The following is a 23562-nucleotide window of genomic DNA, read 5'->3' as shown; positions in this document are numbered from 1 at the left end:
AGGGATAACTTAATGTCAAATCAATAGAATTTAGCATATGGGTTGGAGAGAATGATTTGATGTCAAAATGCCATATAAGCCTTCAAAAAAAGTTTGGCATCTCCAATTTGAAGTGAATGGTTGGAGATGCTCTTAGGGTGTGTTCTACTAACTAAAATAAATACAGTACTTATTTTTTGAATTTAAGTTGATATATTGTGCAAGAATAACCTGTCTCATAAAACAGAAAATAAGTACTTAAAAAATAAGAACATTAACAGAACGGAGCCTTAGTAGTCATATTTTTTTGATCCTCACTCATTTACCATTACTAACAGAAAATTACCCATGGGTCTAGAAAATCGAGACTAAACTCAATTTTTATTTATTACCTATAAGGACAACCTCATATGAAGATGACCCTTTTACCTTTCATTAAACACAACCACCCCCTCCCACCTCCAATGCACAACCACTTCCGGCCGACAACTTTTCTAGCGACCACTTCCGGTCAGCAACTTTTCTGACGACATTTTCCGGCAAAATTTCATTACTTTTATAAATTTTTTTTTGCTGAAAATCACTAATTTCACGAGCTTAACCTTGTGATTTCACGAGCTTGGAGCTTTTGAAATTCACTAATTCTGAAATTTAACTATTTTTTAGAAAATTCAAAACTAATGAATTGAACTAGCCGGCAACTTTTCCGGTCGGTGACTTGAAGCTTGTGAATTTCACGAGTTCCAACCTCGTGAATTTCACTAACTTTGGAGCTACTCATGAATTTAACTGCCACTTGAACTTGTGAATTTCACGAGTTCCAACCTCGTGAATTTCACTACTAGTTAAACTAATTAACCTAAGCATCAATATCATACAGATAAACTATCATCATTAGTACGAAACTAGTGAATTTCACTGGAATTCAAAACAATGCTAGAATTTCATTAGAACTCAAAACACAAAATCCAACTAGTGAAATTCACTTCTTCTCAAATTTCACTAATTTCAAAATTCAATAATTTCCCTGGTTTTTTTTCTTGACAGTCAAAATCTTGCCCACAGCGCTGCACAAAAATGAAAAATTCAAAAGCTAGAACAGAAAAAATAGAAGGAGGTGGACTAGCCACTCAGTTGCAAGGGAGTAAATCTCTGAGGGCCTTGGAAGCCACAACATGTGCTAGTCCATTGGCAACCCTACAAACCCAATTGAGAGCTATCTCACACTCCTTCCTCAATTCTATCCATCACAATGGAGGCCACATCCCATGGGGAACGAACTCGGACACACTCAATTTGATGGCTTGCTGATTATCTGATTCTATACACGCCCTTCTGCAGCCCATAGATTTGACCATTCCACAAGCAAACCGAATTGCTAGCAACTCTCCCTGAAGAGGACTAGATACTTTAACATGATTCGCACTTCCATTCAAAACCTGTCCCTTCCAATCTCTTTGCACCACTGCACAAATTGCATCCTTCCCATTCTTTTTAATAGCAACATCGCAATTCAATTAAAAGCAACCTTGGTTCGGAGCCCTCCACCGGGAAGGACTGTCCATAGTCGGAGGGTTATCCATGCGAACCAAACCTGGGACTTTAATCTCCATGAATTCTTGAAGGGCTTCTCCAGCTCTTCTCATCGTCTTCTCTGGATTAAGTGGGTTAGATGAGAAAACAAATTCATTCCTTGATTTCCATATATACCACGCTATTGTAACCACTCTGCTAAAAAACTGATTGAGCTCCTTGCCTTTCAAAGCATCCACCACTTGTGATGTCCATACCTTGGCTGAATTAGGGGGGCCATGACCTACATTCAGCTTTATATGACTACCAAACCACACAGCACGAGTCCAACAACAATCAAACAACACATGTTCAATAGTTTCATCGAATGATCCATAGATGGGGCACACTTTAGAGTTACTGCACTTCCTTCGCATCAGATTTTCTTTTGTTGCCAGGCTATTACTACACTCTCCACCAAAAATGCCTTACTTCATGAGTGACTTCCAGCTTCCGAATTACATCCCAGAGATTTTTGTTGGGCGTGAACGAGGATGAGGGTTGGCTATCTCTTTTACAATCTCTTTCCTGAAAAGCAAAGCGGTACCCTGACTTCACCGAATAGTCACCATTCTTAGAAAAATGCCAGACCAAAAAATCCTCTCTCTCCAGCCATGGAATTGGAATTGAAGTGATCGCTTGCCATTCTTGTTCACTCACCACTTGCCTCAGCTTATCTTCCTCCCAGACCCATCTATTCTTGTTGATTACATCTGACACCCACTCAATACTGCAATTGATAGGTTTTTGAGACACCATCTTGAAACCAGAAAGTGACGAAATCCATTTGTCTTCCCAGAACTTGATCTTCTCCCTATTTTGAACCTGCCACCACACTCTTTTTTCTAGAATCCCCCTTCCATGCAACAAGCTTAACCATACCCATGAAGCCCTACTCCCTCTCATTGCTTCCATAAATGAACAATTTGGAAAGTACAACCCTTTTAAAATCTTTGCCCAATAGGATTGAGGGTTCTTCATCAGCCTCCAACCCTGCTTCGCAAGTAAAGCTTCGTTCATAGCTCTAAAATTCCTAAATCCCAACCCTCCTTCAGACTTGACACAGGTCATCATATCCCAATCTTTCCAATGAATTCCTCTATTCTCCGGGTCTTCTTTCCACCAAAAATTAGACACAAGGGAATTTAACTTGTCACAAATCTTTTTTGGAAGAAGAAAGCAAGACATGGCATAACAAGGAATAGCGTGCACCACTGATTTCAACATAATCTCTTTACCCCCTTGCGACATATGTTTAATTTTCCACCCTTGCATTTTACTCAAAAATATTTCTCAACAAGTTACAAATAAGCCTCAGCTTTTGACTTTCCCCAAAAAAATGGAAGCCCCAAGTATTTAGAATCTAATTTCATTAAAGGAATATCCATATAATCACAAACAAGTTGCTTCTCAACATCATTCAAGTTAGAAGAAAAAGCAATACCAAATTTTTGGAAATTTATTCTCTGTCCTGAAGCTTCTCCATACTTGCACAGAATATCCTTGATCACTTGACAGTTCTGAATTTCAACTTTGAGAAATAAAAGAGCATTGCACCCTAGCTTTCCCATTCACCACAATAGAAAACTTTACAGTAGAGATACACTGCATCATCCAATTAATCCAGGTAGCCTGAAACCCCATCTTATTCATTAAAGCTTCCACGAAATCCCACTCCACCCTGTCATACGCTTTATTAAAATCCAACTTCAAAGCCATAAATCCACCCGTACCTTTCTTCTTCATCTTCAAAAAGTGGAACGCTTCATGTGCCACAATAATATTATCATGAATTAGACGCCTAAGGACGAACGCTGACTAGTTTGGGGATATTACTTCCTGAAGTATACTCTTCAATCTATTTGCCATTACTTTGGTAATCACTTTCATAGCAAAATTACACAGACTGACTGGTCGGAACTGTCCCAAAGCTTCTAGATAAAAAACCTTTGGTATGAGGGTAATGTTCGTGTTATTTAGCTCTCTTAAAAGAAAGCCATTAGAAAAGAACCTCTTCACAGCCCTGCATACGCCATTACCAACCTTGTCCCAAAACGATTGGAAAAAGAAAGTGATTACATTTAGATTGGCTCTCTTAAAAGAAAGCCATTAGAAAAGAACCTCTTCACAGCCCCTTTGGTGAACCTTCCACTTCTTTGTAATCACTTCCTTACACTCAGGATGCGTAGTCCATTTAGATTCGAACTTGAAAGAGTAAGGAACTCGATTTAGCGGAATCCTACTATGAATCACAACGGGACAGTGATCAGACCCCACTCTCAACTCATGAACCACCCATGCTTAAGGGAAAAGATTACGCCAATCCACATTAGCCATTGCTCGATCCAACCTAATCTGGATGTTATTGCTACCCTCTTGATTGTTGGACCACGTGTAATTCGGACATTTGAACTCTAAGTCCATGAATTCACACTCAGTCATCATACTATGAAAACTATCCAATCTCCCTTTTCCACACGTATTTCCACCCTGCTTATCTGCCTGAGAACTCACATCATTAAAATCACCAACACATAACCAAGGGTATTTATTTTCGCGGGCTATGGATTTGAGACTCTCCCAAAACAATAACCTTTGATTCCACACAGGTAGCGCATAGACAAAAGTCACCATCCAATGGAGAGACACTTCAGGCCATTTAACTACACAATGAAGTAAATTTTTTGATTTAAATCTAAATCTAATGATACCTCATCGGATCACCAAAGAGCAAGTCCTCCTAAAATACCTTCTGGATCTATGTAACTGCTATTGTTGAAACGAAGACTTCTTTTTATTCTTTCTAGGGTGCTTCTCTTATTCTTGGTCTTCATGAGAAACACCACTAGAGGACGATGGGCCAGACATAACCCTTGAAAGATCTGGAATGTTAGAGGTCGTCCTATCCCCTGAACATTCCAGCTGAGCATCACCATTGAGCTTGTGGCTGTTTGAGACCAGCCACCACTGCCCTTTCACCCCCATCCACACCTGCAGAATTCGCTGACTCACTTCCCTTCCTCTGGAAATTGAACCCATCTACCACAACCTCCACTTCTACATCCACCAACTCTGCATCCGAGGACAAAGGATTCCCCTCCCAAACCATCTCCATGCTTCCTCTGGCTCTGCCTCCTTGCCTTCTTCTTTCTCTCGTTCCCCTTCCTCTATGAACGTACTCCTTCTTGGTCGATTGAGGAACCACTCTTTCATTATTAGAGACCCCTTCATTTTTCCACCCAATTCTCCTAGGCTTCTTCGAAAGCTCTTCTTCCTCAAAGGAATCCCCTTTCTTCCTTTTCAAATTCAGAGCTTTAGCAAAAACGGAGGACAAACCATCTTCTCTTTTGTTTGACCAAGGGCTTAACCCCACTTCTAAGCCCACTATTAAAGATGACCCTTCAAAGGGAGTACTACTGGGCCAATTCTCCATTCTTGGACTACCTGGTTCCTCCACATAATATTGAGGCCCAATGATGTTAGAGCTAGGCCCTCCTTCCACTGGTAACTTAAATAATAATGAAGGTCCACTAGTTTCAACCTGCTCCAGGGATCCATTCACAATCAAGTTATCCTTGCACCCTACTCCTCTCACCGAGCCACTCCCCATGCTTGTCCCCTTATGTGACGTGTCATCGTCCTTTGATTCCGTTGATACCTTATCCGCAACAAGTTTCCCCTGATTCACCACCAAATCCGAAATAGGAATATCCCGTGCAATCTGTCCCACGCTCGCCTCGGAATTGCCATTACACGCGCCACATTCGTCCCTATCCACCTGCAGCTTTTTCTCCGGATACACCAACTTCGGTATAGGGTTCGTTCCGTATTGAATCGTATCAATCACCGCGTTTTGAGCTCTGAGGTTCCCATCAAAGCTCCAGTTCTTCGAATCAAAGCTTTTTTTATCTTTGCATTCATTCACCGTATGACTTACCAGACCACACCCATAGCAGAAGTCCGACAGACGTTTGAACTTGAAATGGACCCAAATATCTTCCTCATTTGGCCTTAGAAGGAAAAAAAACCCCTTTTAAGTGGCTTTGAAACTTCCAACCAAACCCTCACTCGTAGGAAATTTGTCATACTGCCTTTCTCACTAGGGTCTTCAACTGCTATCACCATACCAGTTTTAGGGTTAAGAAAACCCAACGGGAGGCCATGAACCTGAACCCAGAAAGGATTGAAGTTGAAATCCATATCACTGAAAGCTTTTTTCATATCCCATCGCCTGAGAATAAGCAACGAGCCCATAATTGACCAAGGACCCCTGCTAATAATCTGGCACAGATCTCCTCATTCTTGAAACCAAAAGCATAGACATTGTCTCTCCATGGTGAAATAGAAAAACCCTCTTCGATACGCCAAGCTTTCTCGACTATTTTTTGGACCCCAACCTTATTCAACGTCTTGGAAGCAAGGATTTTGCCAACCAAAACGAACTTCGTTGTCTGGGGACACTCCTCAAAGCTATCGTCCAGCGAGATGATCAAAGGTTTCTCCATAGATCTGGGGATGGAGAACCAAGGAAAACCAAATAGAACAGAGAAGGAAGGGCTCTCCGGAACAGGGGAGACCGTCTTAATGAATGAAACCCAAGAATAAAGCAGAAAGAAAAAGAAAAGTGGAAAGACTAGAGAGGGGACGCAATTTGGACTGATCTGGGTAAGAAGAAGGGGGAAATAGGGATAGTGGGTAATGACAAAGAAGAGGAGAAAAGAATACCTCCGAAGAGGGGAAACTCTCATGTAGAGAAATTTCACTTATTTCACTGATTTTCAAATTTTACTAATTTCAAATTTCACTAGATTTCACTGATTTTCAAATTTCACTGCTTTTCAAATTTCACTGATTTTCAAATTTCACTAAATTTTACTAATTTCAAATTACACTAATTTCACTAGTTTAAAATTTTCACAAACTTTTGCTAGCTTTGAGCTTGTGAATTTCATTGAATTCATTTGCTCGTAAAACAGATCTTGTTTCTTCCACACACAGTTCTACTAGCCATAGAAAAAAACACAGTACTGCAAAGCAAATCCATTCCCTCCATCGGAGTCAGACTGCTCGCTATCAACAGAGCTTCGTCCGGACCAACACAAATAACCTTTAAGAAAATGACATCAAAGAAAGATTGAATCTTGATTGGAATGGGGTGACGTCGTGGGGGAGCCCGTCGACGGGTTTGACAAGCCGGATGGAGGAGATTTGAGTGTGGGTTGAGGCTGATGGTGCCCGCGATCTCGGCCCGGGTGGAGCAGTTAGCGAGTCCGACTGAGAGAATGAAGGCATCGACGTCTCGCCTTCGTCTGCAGCAGAGACGTCGACGCCGTCGTCGAGGAGGAAGGGACAGAAGCCGCTGGTGGAGGTTTCAAGGGCGACGCCCGAGAGGCCGAATTGGTTGCCAGAGGGTTGGAGGATGGAATGTAAGGTACGGACTACTGCCAGCTCAACGGCTACGACATCTTCTACGGTGACACGTTGCAACACGTTTCTGTCAAGGGTATTTCAGGTATAAAAGGGAGACTACCTTATGCGTGCATTTCAGAATTGGGGATGAAGCTGGAGGAGTTTTGGCCCAGTTTTTTGGACCGGCCCGTCAATCACCCTTTTACTAAAATGAGTCAAAAGCATTTTGGATCTTTATTTGCCAAGCTGCAATTGGGCCACTCAACCATAGCTTTCTGGGTTCTGGCCCAATTTAGCTTTGATAAATGCTTTTACACTTGAGCATAACTGTGACATGCTACCCCACCACCACAAACTATGATGTGACATTCGTATCGTAAATGTACACTTGACATTCGTATCGTACGCCCTTAAGCATAACTGGGATATGCTACTAGTCTGCCAATTTATAGAACTCCAATGAAATAGCTATAACGTTTGTATTTTGAGAGTGCGGGTCCGTGAATCCGTCTCCGTCTCACACTCTGTACTGTTCTTTCTACCTCTCTTTGCATTTATGGTTTGGTTCATGAGATTGAATGGTTGTGAAGATTAACAATGGCAGATTTCTATCACCAGATGAAACCGCCGAGCTTTTGGTAAACAAATGCTCTAAAACCGCACTTCGCACATACTTGCACACACTTGCACAAATTATAACACACTTACTGTGGACCTTATTGTTGCGTATGTGAATCCAATCATCTATATGTCGGCCAACACACCCCCTGTAAGAGAGTTTGCATACGTCTGTGCGAATATCGGCCAATTGAATGGTATATGATAGCAAATCAGCAAGTAGTAGACAGCTGGGATATCATACATAAAAGACTTGCTACAGTATAGTGCTTGTACTGACGGCGATGGGTTGAGGCCATCTTTTCATTTTCCTTATTCTTCTGTGAAAATTTGGGTTCTTGAATTAATTGGTACAAAGGGCAAAGATGACTTACGGGTTTATGCCCCGTGCTATCTGTAACTCTTCATTCTTCAGACTAGTGCCTCGAAAAAGTCTTCTGGACTCCTATATTTATCTGCTCAGAATCCCTGGTGATATTCAAACCCATGAGCATATATATAGACTAAAACCTATAGAAGTATAACTCTATGGCAGCACAAGATATGGGAAAAGATTGGGCTGGATATTTCAGACACGACACTTTAACACAACTCGAACCCAACAGGAAGTTAGAGGGTGAGTCGATTACGTTTTTACATGACATGACCAGACAATAGTCAACACGAAAATTAAAATGCCGTTAAAAAAAAAACACAAAAATTAAACTAAACAATACAGATTGGACTCACGTAACTTGAGAACTACAGTGGTAACCTTTCCTAAAAAGACCCGTTAACCCCAAGTATACACGTTTCACATGAATGTGGCATGAACCCTAAGGTTTAAATTCCTTAATTAACTCTTTACTCTTTAGGTATATGGTGCTGTAAAATAATAGATACCCAATGGTTTTTAATCTTTACTCTTCTGGTGTGTGGCTTGTGGATAATACTTCTGTTGGTTTCATAATTAGTAGGATTATAGTGACTAGAGTTTGGTGCACACACGATGCGTGTGCAATTTATCACAGACAGATACCATAGGCTTCGAAGCCAAAGCCATACCGTTAGATGAACAAAAACAACAGAACACCCAAATAGACATGTCTTTATATATTTCCACTAATTTAGATGAAGATATATGCATACAGCGATTTACTAATATTTGCAGGAGAGTGAGTGATCTTACATGAGGACTTAAATCATTATGAGGAGAAGAGAAGGCAATCTTATAATTGGAATTATCACATACCCCCCATTCTCTATTGCTTCTACAGTTGTGCGGAAAATTTTACCGTGTTAGGTGATGCAAAACTGCTGTGTAACCAAAAGTGGGAATTGGGGTTACGGACACGACATGTACGTTACTAAATTATCATCAACCATTCAGATGGTCTATGGCAGTTATGAATTTATGATGTGTGAGCGGTTATAATGTGGGGGTAATTTTGGTAAGTGAAAGTGTGAGCCAGCCTCAAAGTTGCTCTCCGTTTATAATATACTCTAGAATAGATACTGAAAAAGTGATCATTTTTGTTATTGGATTAAATAAATAGTTCATGTGTAACAGTGTTAGGTGTATGACACATTTAAGTTGAGAGGTTTTTTATAAGAAACCCAAATTACACGAAACCTAAAATTACAGGACTCAAACATGATACGACACGATGCCCACCCCAAGGCAAAGATAACCAGTAAGCACCTAATTGAAATCCCAACCCTACCAAGATTAGTGGAGAGAGTAGTGTCCCCATTTGTCGCCCATCATCGCCTTTGGAATCCAAAATAAAACAAATACACTAACGGCCATTAAACTCAGTTTCTGTAACGATTTTACTTTTCGTTCTCGATCTTTCACATGTTTCTTCACTCCCTTTTAACAAAGTTTTTTTCCAAGTTGTATAGCTAGTGTTTGCACCATCTTTGAGAGGGTGATGCAAACAGCAGGGCAAGGCATAAATTACTGTGCTAGACATGAAGGGAAATGTTCAATTGGATTGAAAAATGGGTCCATGATTACGCTTTCGTGCCATATTCAATGAATTACAAGACAAAGAAACCTTACAGGTATTATCAAGTGCCACGGAGGGAGTGGACACGGTCCTGAATCAATTTCCTTTCCCAACCTGATATGCCCTCAAAAGCGTGCCCAGGAAGACTTTCAAAGGGCTCCTTCCAGGAATCATTTTTGGCCAAATCATATGTAGCTCCACGTATTGCCCTTTTACTGGGTCCACAAGGTCTCTTTGAAGTAAGTGTATCATATGCCGTATTCAGCTGTCACAATCACAAACCATTGTATCAAATACATAGATGAGAGAACAATTAGGAATGTCGAAAAAAGAGAGTAAGCAGTGAAATAATCACTTCACTAAGATAAGCCATGCCCAACATATCAAAGCAGTTAAACTTCATACTATTACTGAAAGAGTAAATAAAAAATTAAATATATCTCCCGAGTCCGGAGCAATTACAGAACACGACACGAAGGGATAACAAATAGAAAAGTTGAGTACTTACATCCATGTCACAAAACCAGAACATGTAAGCAATCGCAATGGCAGGGGCTCTTCCCAGTCCGGCTGTACAATGCACGTAGACTTTTCCTTTTCCCTCTGAAATGGCCCATTCCAATGATGAAACAGCTTTAGGTAATCCATTCCTCAAGGAATCTGGATCAAAATCTTTTGCCTGCCAACGCATACTAAAGATGGTAACGTAACAGAGCAACAAAACCTTCCAATGCTAATATATAAACCAATTGATGTTTTCAACCTATTTAAGGACTGTCAAAGAAGCCACTGTCAATTGCATTCACCAAGAGAGAAAATCATCGATAAAATGGAAGCTAGCTATCTAATCATTTTCCAGAAAGACCTACTAAAAGCACTTAATAAGGATTACATCAGGAAATGATCTAAATAACGATAACCACAAATGATATGCAACTTCGCTGATTCTAAAACCCAACTGTCACGCTTCTTTGTGAATATTCATGCTGGGTGTTGGAATTTGGAAATAGTTTTTAATGTCTAAAAGTATCAACGAACCAAAGACCATACATAAAGTGATTCTGAACTGAAAAGCAGATAAAAGTTATGCAATTAGTCTGCAAAAGTCCTTAAGCATTGGTGTTGATTGGCTTACAGGCCTTCTCATGTGACGGATTTGACAGTCTTGACATCTTTTTATGATTGACTGCAAGTCTATTCCCCAATACTCAATGTCTTTGTCCTGCTGCATGTTAAGAATGTAGGCAACATCCTCTTCCTTTCTTAGATGATCTATGTCTTCAGGTTTCTGTGGCTGGGAGCCCACGATCAAACTCTCTGTTATCAATGTGTAGTTCATGCCTGAAGCCATAATAAGACTAATTAAAGCATCAAAGAGACCTAAATATATCACATTACTTTCCCCACAAAAACTGTGCATTGAACTTAGCTTTGTTCATGAGTATCATCATATAATAGGAATCTTGTTGTAAAGTTTTGTCTTTCACAGTTTTTGGTCCCTATTCAGCAAGAACAATTTACAAACAACTATCTGCTGAGATGGACAACAGGAAAACCAAAAAATACCACTACATTTATTTGGAGAGTAGCAGCAAATGGGTCATATATTTGCAGAATCATACACGATTAACTACATGGAAAAAGCTTCACAGATAATACTTCAACGCTCAACCAAAGAGAAGACTCCAAATTACTCCAGAATCCACAATATTTCCCTCCGTCCCCCACACTTGCGGAATTGTATATCCGATGGATGTTGAATCTGGATCAGAACTATGTTCAACCAAATACCAAAAAACCTTGGTTACATAGTCCAATAGGATGCTCATAGCTGGTTAAACAACAGGATAATTTACTAGTGAAGAGATACATAATGCAACTGAAAATACAATCCCAGTGAATTAATAGTGATCAAACCAATAATATCGCACCTCCCGTGGTATTATATATTCCGCGCTATGTGGGATCATAATCCAAGACATATTAATCCGGGCTGTAAATATTTAGCCAAACACCAGATATTTGGTCAGGTTGACATTTTTGAAGAGCTTAATTAATATGAAGGGCTCATTCTTCTTAAGTTTTTTCCTTTTTCGTTTTATGTGTTTTGTTCGCCTTTTCTAAAATTTTGTTAGATTTGCATGATTTTTTTGTATTAATCATCCGTCACGACAAGAGTCTAAAAAGTAAAAAATTATTCTCAAAAATAAAAAAAATTCACTAAAGACAAAAAAAATATCAACAACTATCTTTTTTGTTTTCTACTTCTATCTATATTTTTCTACTTTTTCGATTCGTTTCGTCAAGATGAATGATTAATCTAAAATTTCCAATGAAAAGCTAAACAAACATTTACGAAAAATAAAAAATACCGGAAAAAGTTCCGGACAAAAAAGTCACAAGAATGCAACCGAAGTCTACAATGACACACAAACTAACCAGAATTAGAAACGCAAAAGATAAATACTGGTGATTAGCTTCTACTCCAGCTTCAATCCCCATTTTGCTAGCATTCTCAAAGTACAATCAACAATTTCATCATCACACGACAAAATGAATCAAAAACAACTGAACCAGAAATTTTCCTCCTACCACAAGAATGGCAACACCCACCTTCTTTCAGGAGCATATTTGAAAAACACATTTGCATTTAACGACAGTGAAATACTAAACACCAGAAAGAGCTTATTTCTGAAGAGATGAGAAAGAAACCCACCTAGATCGTGGTGATACTCATAAGGGTTTCTCATCATGCTCTTCATCGCAGTGTTGTACTCTTCCATTCTGTTCTTGGAGTTTGACACCCCATTATTGCTCGTGGGTTTCTCTTCAATCCCGCTCCCACTTAATTTACAAGAAACTCTACTCAATTTTGATGAGGGATTTCTTGAAACCACGGCCACATCGCACAAAGATTTCATGGAAGCATTTTTTGGCTTCGACAACAGAAGATTGTTTTCAAGGGGAGAGGTGAAGATAGATGCTGAGAGGAAGGTGTTACCAATTGCTCCCATTTTTTTTTTACACTTTGTCTTGTACTTCTGCTGGTATTTTCCACTCAATTTTGTGTGGCAGAATATATACCAGCGCTGTTTGACCAGATTATTGCCCTTTGGATTTATCCGCGTTGTCCCTGAAGCCCATAAGAGCCCAGGTCCAAAAGTAAAGCCCACAAGAGCCCACGGGCCATAAGCAAGCAAAAAGGGCGAAAACCCATATATTATGCCTTTCTTTTTTTTTTTTTTGGGGGACTGAATTACATTAGGAAAAAAAAAAAAATAGAATTTGTTTGAAGATCACTAGGACCAACCATCTTGAAGGAAGCTGCCTTCTTTGACGCCAACCAATGCCTTGCCCTGAGGTATTCCAAAGTATTTTTTGGGAAAAATTTCTTGTCTGGAGTAATAATTTTGGATGAGTGAATGGGGAACTAATGTACAGAAAATGAGGAACTAATCATAAAATAAAGTTGATAAAATCAAAACTAATTAGCTTATAGGACTCTAGTCATCCTTACTTAGCTTATCTCCATCTCTGATCACCACCAGAATACCTGAACAAAACGTTAATTGGAAAAATGACGATTTCGGTGACGTTTTTCGGTTCCGGCAACTTTCCGACATAATCAGGTATTCTCTATTCAATTCCTGGTGTATAGTCATTTAAAGGTAGTTCAGCAACAAGGATGAAGGGTACTCCAATGTGTTCCGAAAATTTAAAGGGTAGTTTGGCGACGTTTTTCGATTCTGGCCACTTTTTACTAAACTTTCATGTTCGTTGGTCCAATTCCTTTTAATCTGTTGTGATTGGTGATGTGGCAAGGATGACTCCTTGATTCCAATTTTGATATTGTGCCATTTAGAACCAAATATTGCTTCCTATTGGAGCTCCAAGTTCTATTCTATGGTTCCAAATTATGGGTGTAGCACAAAAAATGACAGCCATTGGACTTGCTCTAAAGAAATAAATGACTTCAATAAACTTCAGTTTGACCCCTCGTGGTTTGGGTCGGGTGCGGATGCACCTCTCCCTTTTTGAATATTGGCGACGTTTTTCGATTCTGGCCACTTTTTACTAAACTTTCATGTTCGTTGGTCCAATTCCTTTTAATCTGTTGTGATTGGTGATGTGGCAAGGATGACTCCTTGATTCCAATTTTGATATTGTGCCATTTAGAACCAAATATTGCTTCCTATTGGAGCTCCAAGTTCTATTCTATGGTTCCAAATTATGGGTGTAGCACAAAAAATGACAGCCATTGGACTTGCTCTAAAGAAATAAATGACTTCAATAAACTTCAGTTTGACCCCTCGTGGTTTGGGTCGGGTGCGGATGCACCTCTCCCTTTTTGAATATCACCACATAACACCCTGTGGTTTGTGGATTGATGTGCACATCTAACTCTGTTAACAAAATTTATAAAATGACTATAATGCCCTTGTCTTCTTCCTCATCCCACCACTACCCCAGCTCTCTCTCCCTCTCTACCTCTCCCTCAACTCAGTTTGCTCCTCCTTCCACACCAACGTCTCAATTTCTTGAATTCAATAGATCACTCTCTTCGTCACCATCATCATCTCTTGACCCAACCCTTCAATGGGCAGCCATGGATTCCACCATATTTTTTGAATTTTTCTAAGATATTATTATTTTTCTATCCCAAATCGATCAACAGAAGGTACCAATCTTCAAGTTCTAACCCAAACAAATACCATTCATTCTAAAGCCCTCTTCTCGGATAAAAAATTTAACAGTAGAAGCCCTAATAACAACAAGATGCAGAATTCTTACACATCTCGTCCTGTCTTTCCACAATTTTCTTGAGCTTCATCTTTAGAGTGATTATGTATTCTATTTAGTCAGAAAAGAAAGGACTAACCGAACTGAAAACGGTGAAGAGGATTCCCGAGCTGCTTTCTTTGAGCCTAAATCACTTCTTACGAAAGTGACAGCAAACAGAGATGATGAAGAACAGGATAGCGAAACAGAATGTTGGTTTGATTTGATGGTGTATTTAAGGGGTTATGTGACTATTTGATAGTGGATGAAGGGATTGTGAGCAAAGGCGATGGCAGAGGGTTTCAATCGGTCAAATATAGTGGTTTGGGTTTAGTGATTAGCGGGGTTAATGGTCGAGTGGGTCGGCTTCAGGTCGACGACAAGAGAAATCATTTTTTACCCATACAAAGGTTGCTGAGGGTTTCACAAATTAAGATTTGATTCATGGTGGATGTTGGTCCATGGGGGTAAGGGTTTAGGTTTATACCAGTTTAGATGTAGAAGATGAAGGTGGATAGGATGGCACTTGTCTAATTTTAGGGATGGATTAGGGTGTTTTGTTTTAAAATTGTTGTACTCACAATCACTCGCAAAATAGGCGAGTGAATCACACCTCCTGTTAAATTAGACGGGAACTCTAACTGTGCATATCAGTCCACAAACCATAGGCCAGGTGTTATGTGGTGATATTTTCAAAGGGGGAGGGGTGTATACACACCCAACCCAAACCATGAGGGATCAAATTGAAATTTGCCCTTTTTTTTAACAATAACGCTACGCCCACCGACTTCCACGTCGGTGAACTCCCACTGAAATCTATATGCTTTGGATTGTTTTTTTTCTTTTTCGAAACATTTGGTTTTATGGTTCTCTTAGAGCTCTTCAACGAGAGATTTGGAGCTAAAAATTAATTATGATATTTTAGGATAAAATAATCAAAAAAATAAGATCTTTGCACCGGTTCAAACTGATTGAAAATTGAAACACTTGATTTTTTTCATTTGGTTTTATGGTTCTCTTAGGACTTTTCAATGAGAGCACTAGAGTTAAAAATTACTCCATCCGTTCCATATTAAGAGTCTATTATGAAAAGTCGTGCCATTTTTCAAATAAAAAAATCAACTACTTCCGTTTATAATTTTTTGAATTTTTTCTCACCAAATTAAAGTACTAATCGAGATCTTTAATACGGTGCGAAAAAATTTGAAAAATTATGCACGGAAGTAGTTAATTTTTTTATTTGAAAAGAGATAAGAGAGAGAAAGTGGGACTGTCATTATCGAACGGAGGGAGTAACTATGACCCTTTAGGATAAAATTATCAGAAAAATAAGATCTTCGTACCGGTTCAAAAGGATTGAAAATTGGAATAGTTATTTTTTTTCATTTGGTTTTATGGTTTTCTTAGGGCTCTTCAACAAGAGCCCTAGAGCTAAAAATTAATTATGACCCTTTAGAATAAAATGATTAGAAAAATAAGATCTTTGTACTGGTTCAAACGGATTAAAAATAGGAACACTTAATTTAGTTAGATGGTTTATATATTTAAAAATATAATTAAAAAATTAAGTGTTTCAATTTTTAATCCGTTTAAATCGGTGCAAATATTTTATTTTTTTAATCATTTTATATTAAAGGGTCATAATTAATTTTTAATTATAGGGCTCTCGTTGAAAAGCCCTAAGAGAACTATAAAATCAAATAAAAAGATCTAATTTTAAATTCGTTCGAACCGATACAAAAATATTTTTTTTTGATCATTTTATCGTAAGGATCATAATTAATTTTTAATTTTCTAAGCCTATCGTTTTAGAACCCCAAAAGAACCATAAAACTAAATATTTCAACACCCTGAAAACGATCCAAAACCACGTGGTATAGAAGTCGGTGGGCGTTTTTTTTTTTTTTTGTAATCTGATTGATCAATTGGTTCTCTTTTTTCTCTCTCTTTTTGTTCCTCCCATCAACAAGGGTGCCACGTGTCCAATAAACAACTTCTCTAATGTCAGGTGAAAAACTGAACACGTGTTTGCCATTGCCCGAAAGGAAAAATTAATTAATAAAGTTCTAGAAGCAAAAATGGATTCTATTCTATGCTGTCCAAACATGCATGGGTACTTAATTAAGCTATATATAAATGGAGTATATAATTGGTGGATTAACGTAATCATATGCTTGATTAGCAAGAACTCGATCATTATTCTCTCCGACCAGTTTCTTTCCCCAAGAATAGTTTGGAACCAACACATATATATATGAAGAATCCAATGGGAGGAGATCGATGTACAGGAACCTCCAACTTTTACCAAAGTTAACAACTTTAATAGAATCTTCCTATGATATATAATACTCTCTTCCATTTAATTCTTTATTTATTTTGGAGACTCAAATTATTACATTTCAATAAATAAAAAAATTACATGTAGTTATACATTTCTTTCGGTTTATATACCCATCGATGTCTTGACAAACTAATTATTCACAAGCTTATTATTATTCAAACTAATTATTCAAATTTTTATTTTTCGGTGTTTGGTTAGCACTTGAAAATATTTTCAGAAATCAATAAAATAGTGTAGAGAGATGAGGAGTTTAAACGGGTGGAGAGATATGAGATTATTGAAATTGAACGTGGGTCAGGACTGACGATCGAGAAAACTGAGCAATGAGAATTACAGCAAAAGGCAGCGGGATCATTTCGGAAAATAACTTACAGAAGATTTAAGGGTAAGTTATTTTCATCCAATTGATGGAAAATGTTTTACATATAAAATATTTTCCTCATTTTTTACAAAACCAAACACCTAAAAATAGGTAAAATATTTTATGTCCAAACAAATGGAGCCTTAAAGTAAAGTTAAGGGGACCGACCATGAGTATACATAGGGTACCGCCGGGCACGCAGGGCCCACTCTAGGTCCCGCACGAATGATCTGAGTAGTTCAATAATTTTTATTAAAAAAAACCGAGTGAACTTGTGAAAAATCAGCTTAATCCGATATGTATAGGTTCTCGATCCAATTTTCTATTTTTTCATTTGGATTGTAGGACATGACAAGGCATCATAAATAACAGGTCTCAATCCTTTATACTTTACCAAGTCAATAAAAGTCAAGCTCAACTACAAACCACGTACGCACAATTAAGTAATAATTTCTTTTTCTTTTTATTTTTTTTAGACAAATCAAAAAAGTAAAAAATTATAATTTTTACCCAAATATTATTAAAATTATCAAAAAAAGAAAAAAAAAGGATAATTAGTCTTTTCTTTTGAATATTTTCAAAAATATTTGAATGAAAGTTATAATTACACCTTTTCGAATTTCTCTTATCGAGACGAATCAATAATACACAAAAATTTAACGCAAAATTAAAAATATGATTTTATTTTGTTTTGAATAAGGACAAACAAAAGTAAAATTGTCTTTTCTGGAGAGACCAACCCAATAACATTGGATACAAATAAAATAATCATCACAAGCTGAAAAACCACATTGAGTTGTGTGTCTTGCATTGCATGTGATCGATCATGCTTTCATCCATGACTACGAGTGCAGCTTTTGCTTTCTTCTTTTGATAATTGAAGAATTAATTAACTAATTGATATGGTGAAAACTACATAGCAATATTAGTAGCAATTAAGAAACATAAAAATACACCTGATCTTCATCACCAACAATGGTAATACGTTTATGAGATGAAAGAAGCTGCAGCAGACCATATTGAATGGCACTTGTGTCTTGAAATTCGTCTATCACAATTGCTTTCCATGACTCCTGGCACTTCTTAAATACTTCATGAAAATAAACATACTTGAGAGTTGAGACATCAGATCAACTGTAAGCCAATAAGTTGGTTAAAATGTAGACAGGATTTGAACCTCCAGGAAAATCGCTGAGCAGCTTCACTGAACAGCAAATTAAGTCATGGTAATCCAAAGCATTACAGGATCTTAATATGTCATCGTAATTTTGAAGAACAGCCGCCTAAACCACAACCAAAAGTAAGCAATGTAAAACACAAATCAAAATAGCAGGAAGGATAGATGAAACTACTTAATTAATTTCTGCTTACTCCTACAACATCCCCCTCTTGACGGCAATCTGCAGCAGTCTTTCCAGAAGCTTTAGCCTGAAATAAGTTAGTATTAATGCTACTATAGGATGCATGAGTAACAAAGCAACATCTACGGCATGAACATCCTATTGTACAGTTATAGCACAAAAACCGGAACCGTAATGTTACATGACTTTTGATATTTTACATAACGTCACTATGATCATCATCTCATTCCTGTCAAAAGCAGAAAACAGAGGATCCATATGACTTTGTATACAGTATCTTGACTATCTTCAATGTTCATAGACTTGATTCAAGCCCCATAACTTTGTATACAGTATCTTAAAGCTTTTGCTGGAGTTCTACAAATACTATAACCATCAGCCTAATAATTAAGAGCAGAATTAGTGTTTCAGGCATTGATGATCAATCGAGTTGCACCATTTTGGGATTTCAACAAGGTACCCTCCATGTTAGGTACTGAACTCCTCTAAACTCTCAATTGCTGTCTGCAATGATCATACTGATAAATAATTTCTAGTATAAGGACTTAAAATAGGTCTTTCTTTTCTGCAGGAAGGCTCCCACTAGTCAGGTTTGTTCCCTTCAGCATCCAGGTCTATCGAAGCATGCATTTGGTACTTCCGTTGGATATTTGTTACCAACGGAACAAACGGAGCCTAAATGGAGCCTCAATGTTTGTTCCCTTCCATCGAAACAAACGGAGCCTAAATGTTTAGTGCATTTGTGTTAGCTTTTCATCAAAATTTTGAGGATGAAGAATCAATGTCCCAATAAAAGAAATTGAAAAAGTATAAAAATATTAACCAAAATTGTCAAAATAGGGGATTTTATTCACAAATACGTAGTCATTTTCTTCTCAATTTCCCAACGATACCCAGAAGAAGAAATAATAATTAGTTCTGTATTTCATTTTAATTAGTTTGTTATCTTCTTCTCCCATTATCTTCTCCTTTCGTAATTTTCACCACAAATGGAATATCCAAAAATCAATTCCCTCGTTAAGAATGAGAATCCACTATTGATTGTAAAAAACTTGTATACCTAAATTTTCCTCACCACATAGTTTTCCAAGAAAATTAATTTTGTGAACCATTGTTGTCAGTCACTTCTAGTACTATTAATTTGTTTGCTACATAAATGGACCCAATTGCGTCTTTAAGGGGTTAAGAATTCAAGCCCACTAGATGCGTGTCGTATGTTGAATAGAATTGACAATGAAGAAATGATTGAAATTGAGATTTGTAGTGTTGTGGGAGTTACGGTGAAATTAGTTCGTCTTCATTGAGAATGTATGGACTAGAGCTACTCCGAGCGGACTGAACTATCAAATCCAAGCCCCCAGGCTTGACTAATAGTATATGTATTTTTGAATATTCAAAGTGCATGCAATGGATGAGTATGATTGTATTGAATATGTGGAAAATTTGTGATGGTGTCTGGTCCAGACCTAGACCTTGACCTTGACCATTGCTTGAGATATTTCACCGGGAATTTCAGTGCAAATTTTCTAAGTGAAATGTTCTGTACCCTTTACTTTTTTCAACAACAAAAAAAAAGGTTCCAACTTCTGACAGCCTAGATGGAAAAGTGTCTCTGGCTCCCACTGGCGAGAGAGATGGGGTTTCACTTGAAATTTGCATTTCAATAAATATCTGTCTTGTGTTTCACAAATAAATTGTTCAACAAATTCTATACAATGAACGATTCAAAACATATTATTGAAATCTCACAAGGTCACCCCAACATGCACTATTATAGTGCATTTATTGCACTGGCCTCTAGCGGGACCCAAGTCCTTTGAAAAAGAAGGAAAATATAAATAAGAACAAAACAAGAAGGAAAAAAAAACCCAAAAAGCTAAGGAAAATAACGCCTATCTTATGTTCTATAACCAAAGCTTCGTCAATTAATGGTGGACAAAAACCATCTCTTCATACTCATCTATTATAGCAATTGTCATTGAACCATAAATCAGAAATATTTTAAATCTTGTCAGATTCCAATATAATAAAATCCACCATACAGAAACATCTCAGTACAGTTTGCCAATTTCAAATTTTGCCGAAATAGATAAGAAGCATGCAACCAAATAACTTAAATCCATTGACTCCTATAGTAAGCTACAAAAACTGAACAAAAAGAAAAGAAAGCGGGTCTGTCTTTCTAGTGTGCATATCATGGTACAAGTTCTTATGAAATCAAGTCTCCTACAATGTCTCAACTCTGCAATTGATTGTTCACAAATGAGAAAATTACAAAACCTAGAGTGTATCCTCAGATCCACAAATGCAAGATCTGCGGTTAGTATGGTCTGTACCGCATTGGCCGCCTATACCTTGGAACGGTGGAACCCTTCTGTACAGGAGAGAGAAAATAATATATCAGCTAATTAACTCTAGAAGCGCAAATTGCAAAGTAATAAGGCAATGCAGAAACAAGTCTTTCCCATCATAGGAGGAGCAAATGAAACAATGCCCAAGCAAGTATTTGCCTAATTATGAAATGAAAAATAGCACTAGAAATAGGCAACCACATAAAAAAAGTACAACTAAACAACCCACGTTACAATGTAAACCTATCCTTCTCTTTCAAAGATGATGTAGAACAAAGACGGAGGGTTTTTGTATTTTATTTTTATTGTTTTAAAATAAAATTTTGATTAAAAATATTTTTATTTAGGTTAGAATTATTAACTTTCCGTATTTAGTTTGATTTTGATTTCTACCTTTATTAAGATTCTTGGTATATAGGAATTGGGATTTTATTTTAATTAATTAGGAAATATCTTTTCTTTAATGCCGCTTGTTTTAGCATGATTTAAGATTTCTTTTACAGAAGAATTTCTCGGGTTAGGATTTTATAAAAAGAGTTGTAACCTAATCAATTATGAAACTTTTAAAACTTTTACATTAACAATATTTAGAGTTTTTCTCTTTTTTTCTTTGAGCGCAAGGTTTGCTAGTGAATTCGAGTTCTATCATTCATTTGATTAGTATGCAGCTAGTCTATTGTGAATTCCGCTACGTCAAAAGATCATCCTCCAAGTATCCAGCTAACTAAAACAACAGGGAAACATATTCCCTTGTTCCATTTGACTGGATAAGTACACTAAAAGTTAACACAGATGTAGGGTCCGCCTTGGACATAGGTTTACCAGGCGACCGCATTGGGCCTCCCATTTTGGACCCAATCATATGGCCCCCGAATAGAAGAAACATAATAAATATTATGTATGTCAATAACTTTTCAAGTATGGTAGACGTAGTTCAACGGTAACATGTATGCAATGTTTTGAATACCGTACCGGTCAGGATACTGGTTTTCCTATTGGTACGGTACGTATCGGTACTGGTCAAATACCGGGTACCGTTTCGGATTGATCGCTATTAGTGTTATTTTTATACTTAAAAGGATTACTGGTTGGATATTGACATGTGCCTAAAGAAAATAATAACCAATCAAGAGGTCTAATTTCTTGAGTCTTAACTCCAAAACCTTGGACCCCGAAACTCGCTAACTCGTGCGCAGCCACATTTGCCGATCGCCAAACAAAATGATAACCGTAGTTTTGAAACTATTGGGTCAACCTTCTAATATCTTCAACGATGACTTCCACATCCACTGCCCATACCATTTCATTACCCAGAATCTTTCTTAGCTGATGCACGTCCCCATTGACTGTGAACCAATCCATTCCCAGCGTCCCTGCAAACTCTAAAGCAACCCGCCATGTGGAATGGGGATGATGTTGTACAGTGGTGTGCACAGCACAGTGCTGCACCTCCGAGCCATCGGATCGTGCATCCAACGGCACGGATCTTATCTGGGCAATGAACGGCTCTCGATCGTTGGTTGCCGAGATGAGATCCAATCAGTCGGATACACGATCTGACAGCTCGAAGGTGCGCAGCACGGTGCAGTAAATCTCATTGCACAACACCAATCTAAAGTCCCGCCATGTGGCTCACACCCTTGCCAATTGAGGCGTTGGGTATTCTCAATACTCCCTACACTTGTTGGCAAGCAAATCCAACCGATCTTATTCGTAGTCAGACGACCGCCGCTATCGTCTTGCTTCGTCAAAGAATCATCACTGTACTATCTGCGTTGTCGGAACTTGAAACGGCGCCTCGATGATGAATAAGAAGCCAAGAGAAACAAAAAAGAAGAAAAAACACAAACAAACTCTCAGATATATTTGAGATCGATATTTATCCCTCACCGGAAAGGAGGAGTTATTGAAAGCGATACCAACCATCACATGAGAAGAGAAAACACCCATCGAGGTTTGCTTTGTTTAATTCGTCCTAAAGATTGCTTAATCATTTAGCAAGGACATAATTTACATTTTCAAAAATCGGGGCATTACATCCACCGGCCAATTGACAGTGAACAAATCCATTCTCAGCGTCCCTGCAAACTCCAAAGCAGCCGGCCACGCCCTTGTCAATTGAGGCATTGTGTATTCTCAAGAACCACGTCCACGCACTTATTGGCAAGCTAATCCAACTGATCTGATGGATTGCCGCCGCGGCCTTGCATGCTTCATCAAAGAACCATCACTACCTGGCCTTCATTTGTTGGTACCTGAAACGGCACCTCAATGATGAATGAGAAGCCGAGAGAAATGAAAAAGAAAAAGAAAACACAAACAAATTCTTAGATTTTAGGTGTTTGAGCCTAGCATACTTAGTTGGACTGGGTTCCTTTTGGGTGTTTGTTGGTGCCTTACAAACTTTGGGTGTTTTGTTTTGTTTTCTGTTTTAAAAAAATATACTCCCTCCGTCCATTTTTTTGTGTCCAGTATTCCATTTTGAGCTGTCCCTTAATAACTGTCCATTTTGTAAAGTTAGTGGAGTAAAAGTTGGTGTATTGTCTATTTTGTCCCTAAAAGTAGATTTTATTTTGAAAAGTTAGTGAGTAAAAGTGTAATGATGATGGGTAAGTAGGGAAAGTGGAGGAAAAAATTGATGTGAAAGGTGTAATGATGATGTCTTTTTAATAAGTTGGAGTTACGAAGCAGGACACTTAAAAAGGGACGGAGAGAGTATGAGGTAAGGTGTAGTGATAGGTGAGGTACTATCGTTTGTGCATGATGTTCCCTGGTATGTCATTTCAGGGTTTCTGTTTTG

At 38.0% G+C, this 23562-nt stretch overlaps 2 protein-coding genes across 3 annotated transcripts; both read right to left on the bottom strand.

Annotated features, from left to right (window-relative positions):
* Window positions 1-7748: 7748 nt before the first annotated feature.
* LOC131320623 (phosphoglucan phosphatase LSF2, chloroplastic) lies at window positions 7749-12623 on the bottom strand. Of its 2 annotated transcripts, none has more exons than XM_058351372.1 (5): window positions 12286-12623; window positions 10705-10910; window positions 10078-10248; window positions 9623-9834; window positions 7749-8046 (listed from the first exon to the last, which is right to left on the bottom strand). In XM_058351372.1, the coding sequence occupies exons 1-4, from the start codon at window positions 12581-12583 to the stop codon at window positions 9631-9633; spliced, it is 879 nt and encodes a 292-aa protein (XP_058207355.1). In that variant the 5' UTR covers window positions 12584-12623; the 3' UTR covers window positions 7749-8046; window positions 9623-9630. The 2 variants fall into 2 exon arrangements, with proteins under 2 accessions (XP_058207355.1, XP_058207356.1); XM_058351373.1 differs by having other exon boundaries at window positions 7749-8036.
* A 5362-nt stretch (window positions 12624-17985) lies between these two features.
* Window positions 17986-19063, bottom strand: LOC131321249 (ATP-dependent DNA helicase SRS2-like protein At4g25120). Its single transcript, XM_058352252.1, has 4 exons — window positions 18848-19063; window positions 18422-18478; window positions 18228-18333; window positions 17986-18140 (listed from the first exon to the last, which is right to left on the bottom strand). The coding sequence occupies exons 1-4, from the start codon at window positions 18848-18850 to the stop codon at window positions 17986-17988; spliced, it is 321 nt and encodes a 106-aa protein (XP_058208235.1). The 5' UTR covers window positions 18851-19063.
* Window positions 19064-23562: the final 4499 nt, after the last annotated feature.

Source organism: Rhododendron vialii, chromosome 3a (genome assembly GCF_030253575.1).
Source record: "Rhododendron vialii isolate Sample 1 chromosome 3a, ASM3025357v1".
Taxonomy (NCBI): Eukaryota; Viridiplantae; Streptophyta; class Magnoliopsida; order Ericales; family Ericaceae; genus Rhododendron; species Rhododendron vialii.
The sequence above is the reverse complement of the archived record's forward strand: the minus strand, read 5'-3'. Positions and strand labels throughout refer to the sequence as shown.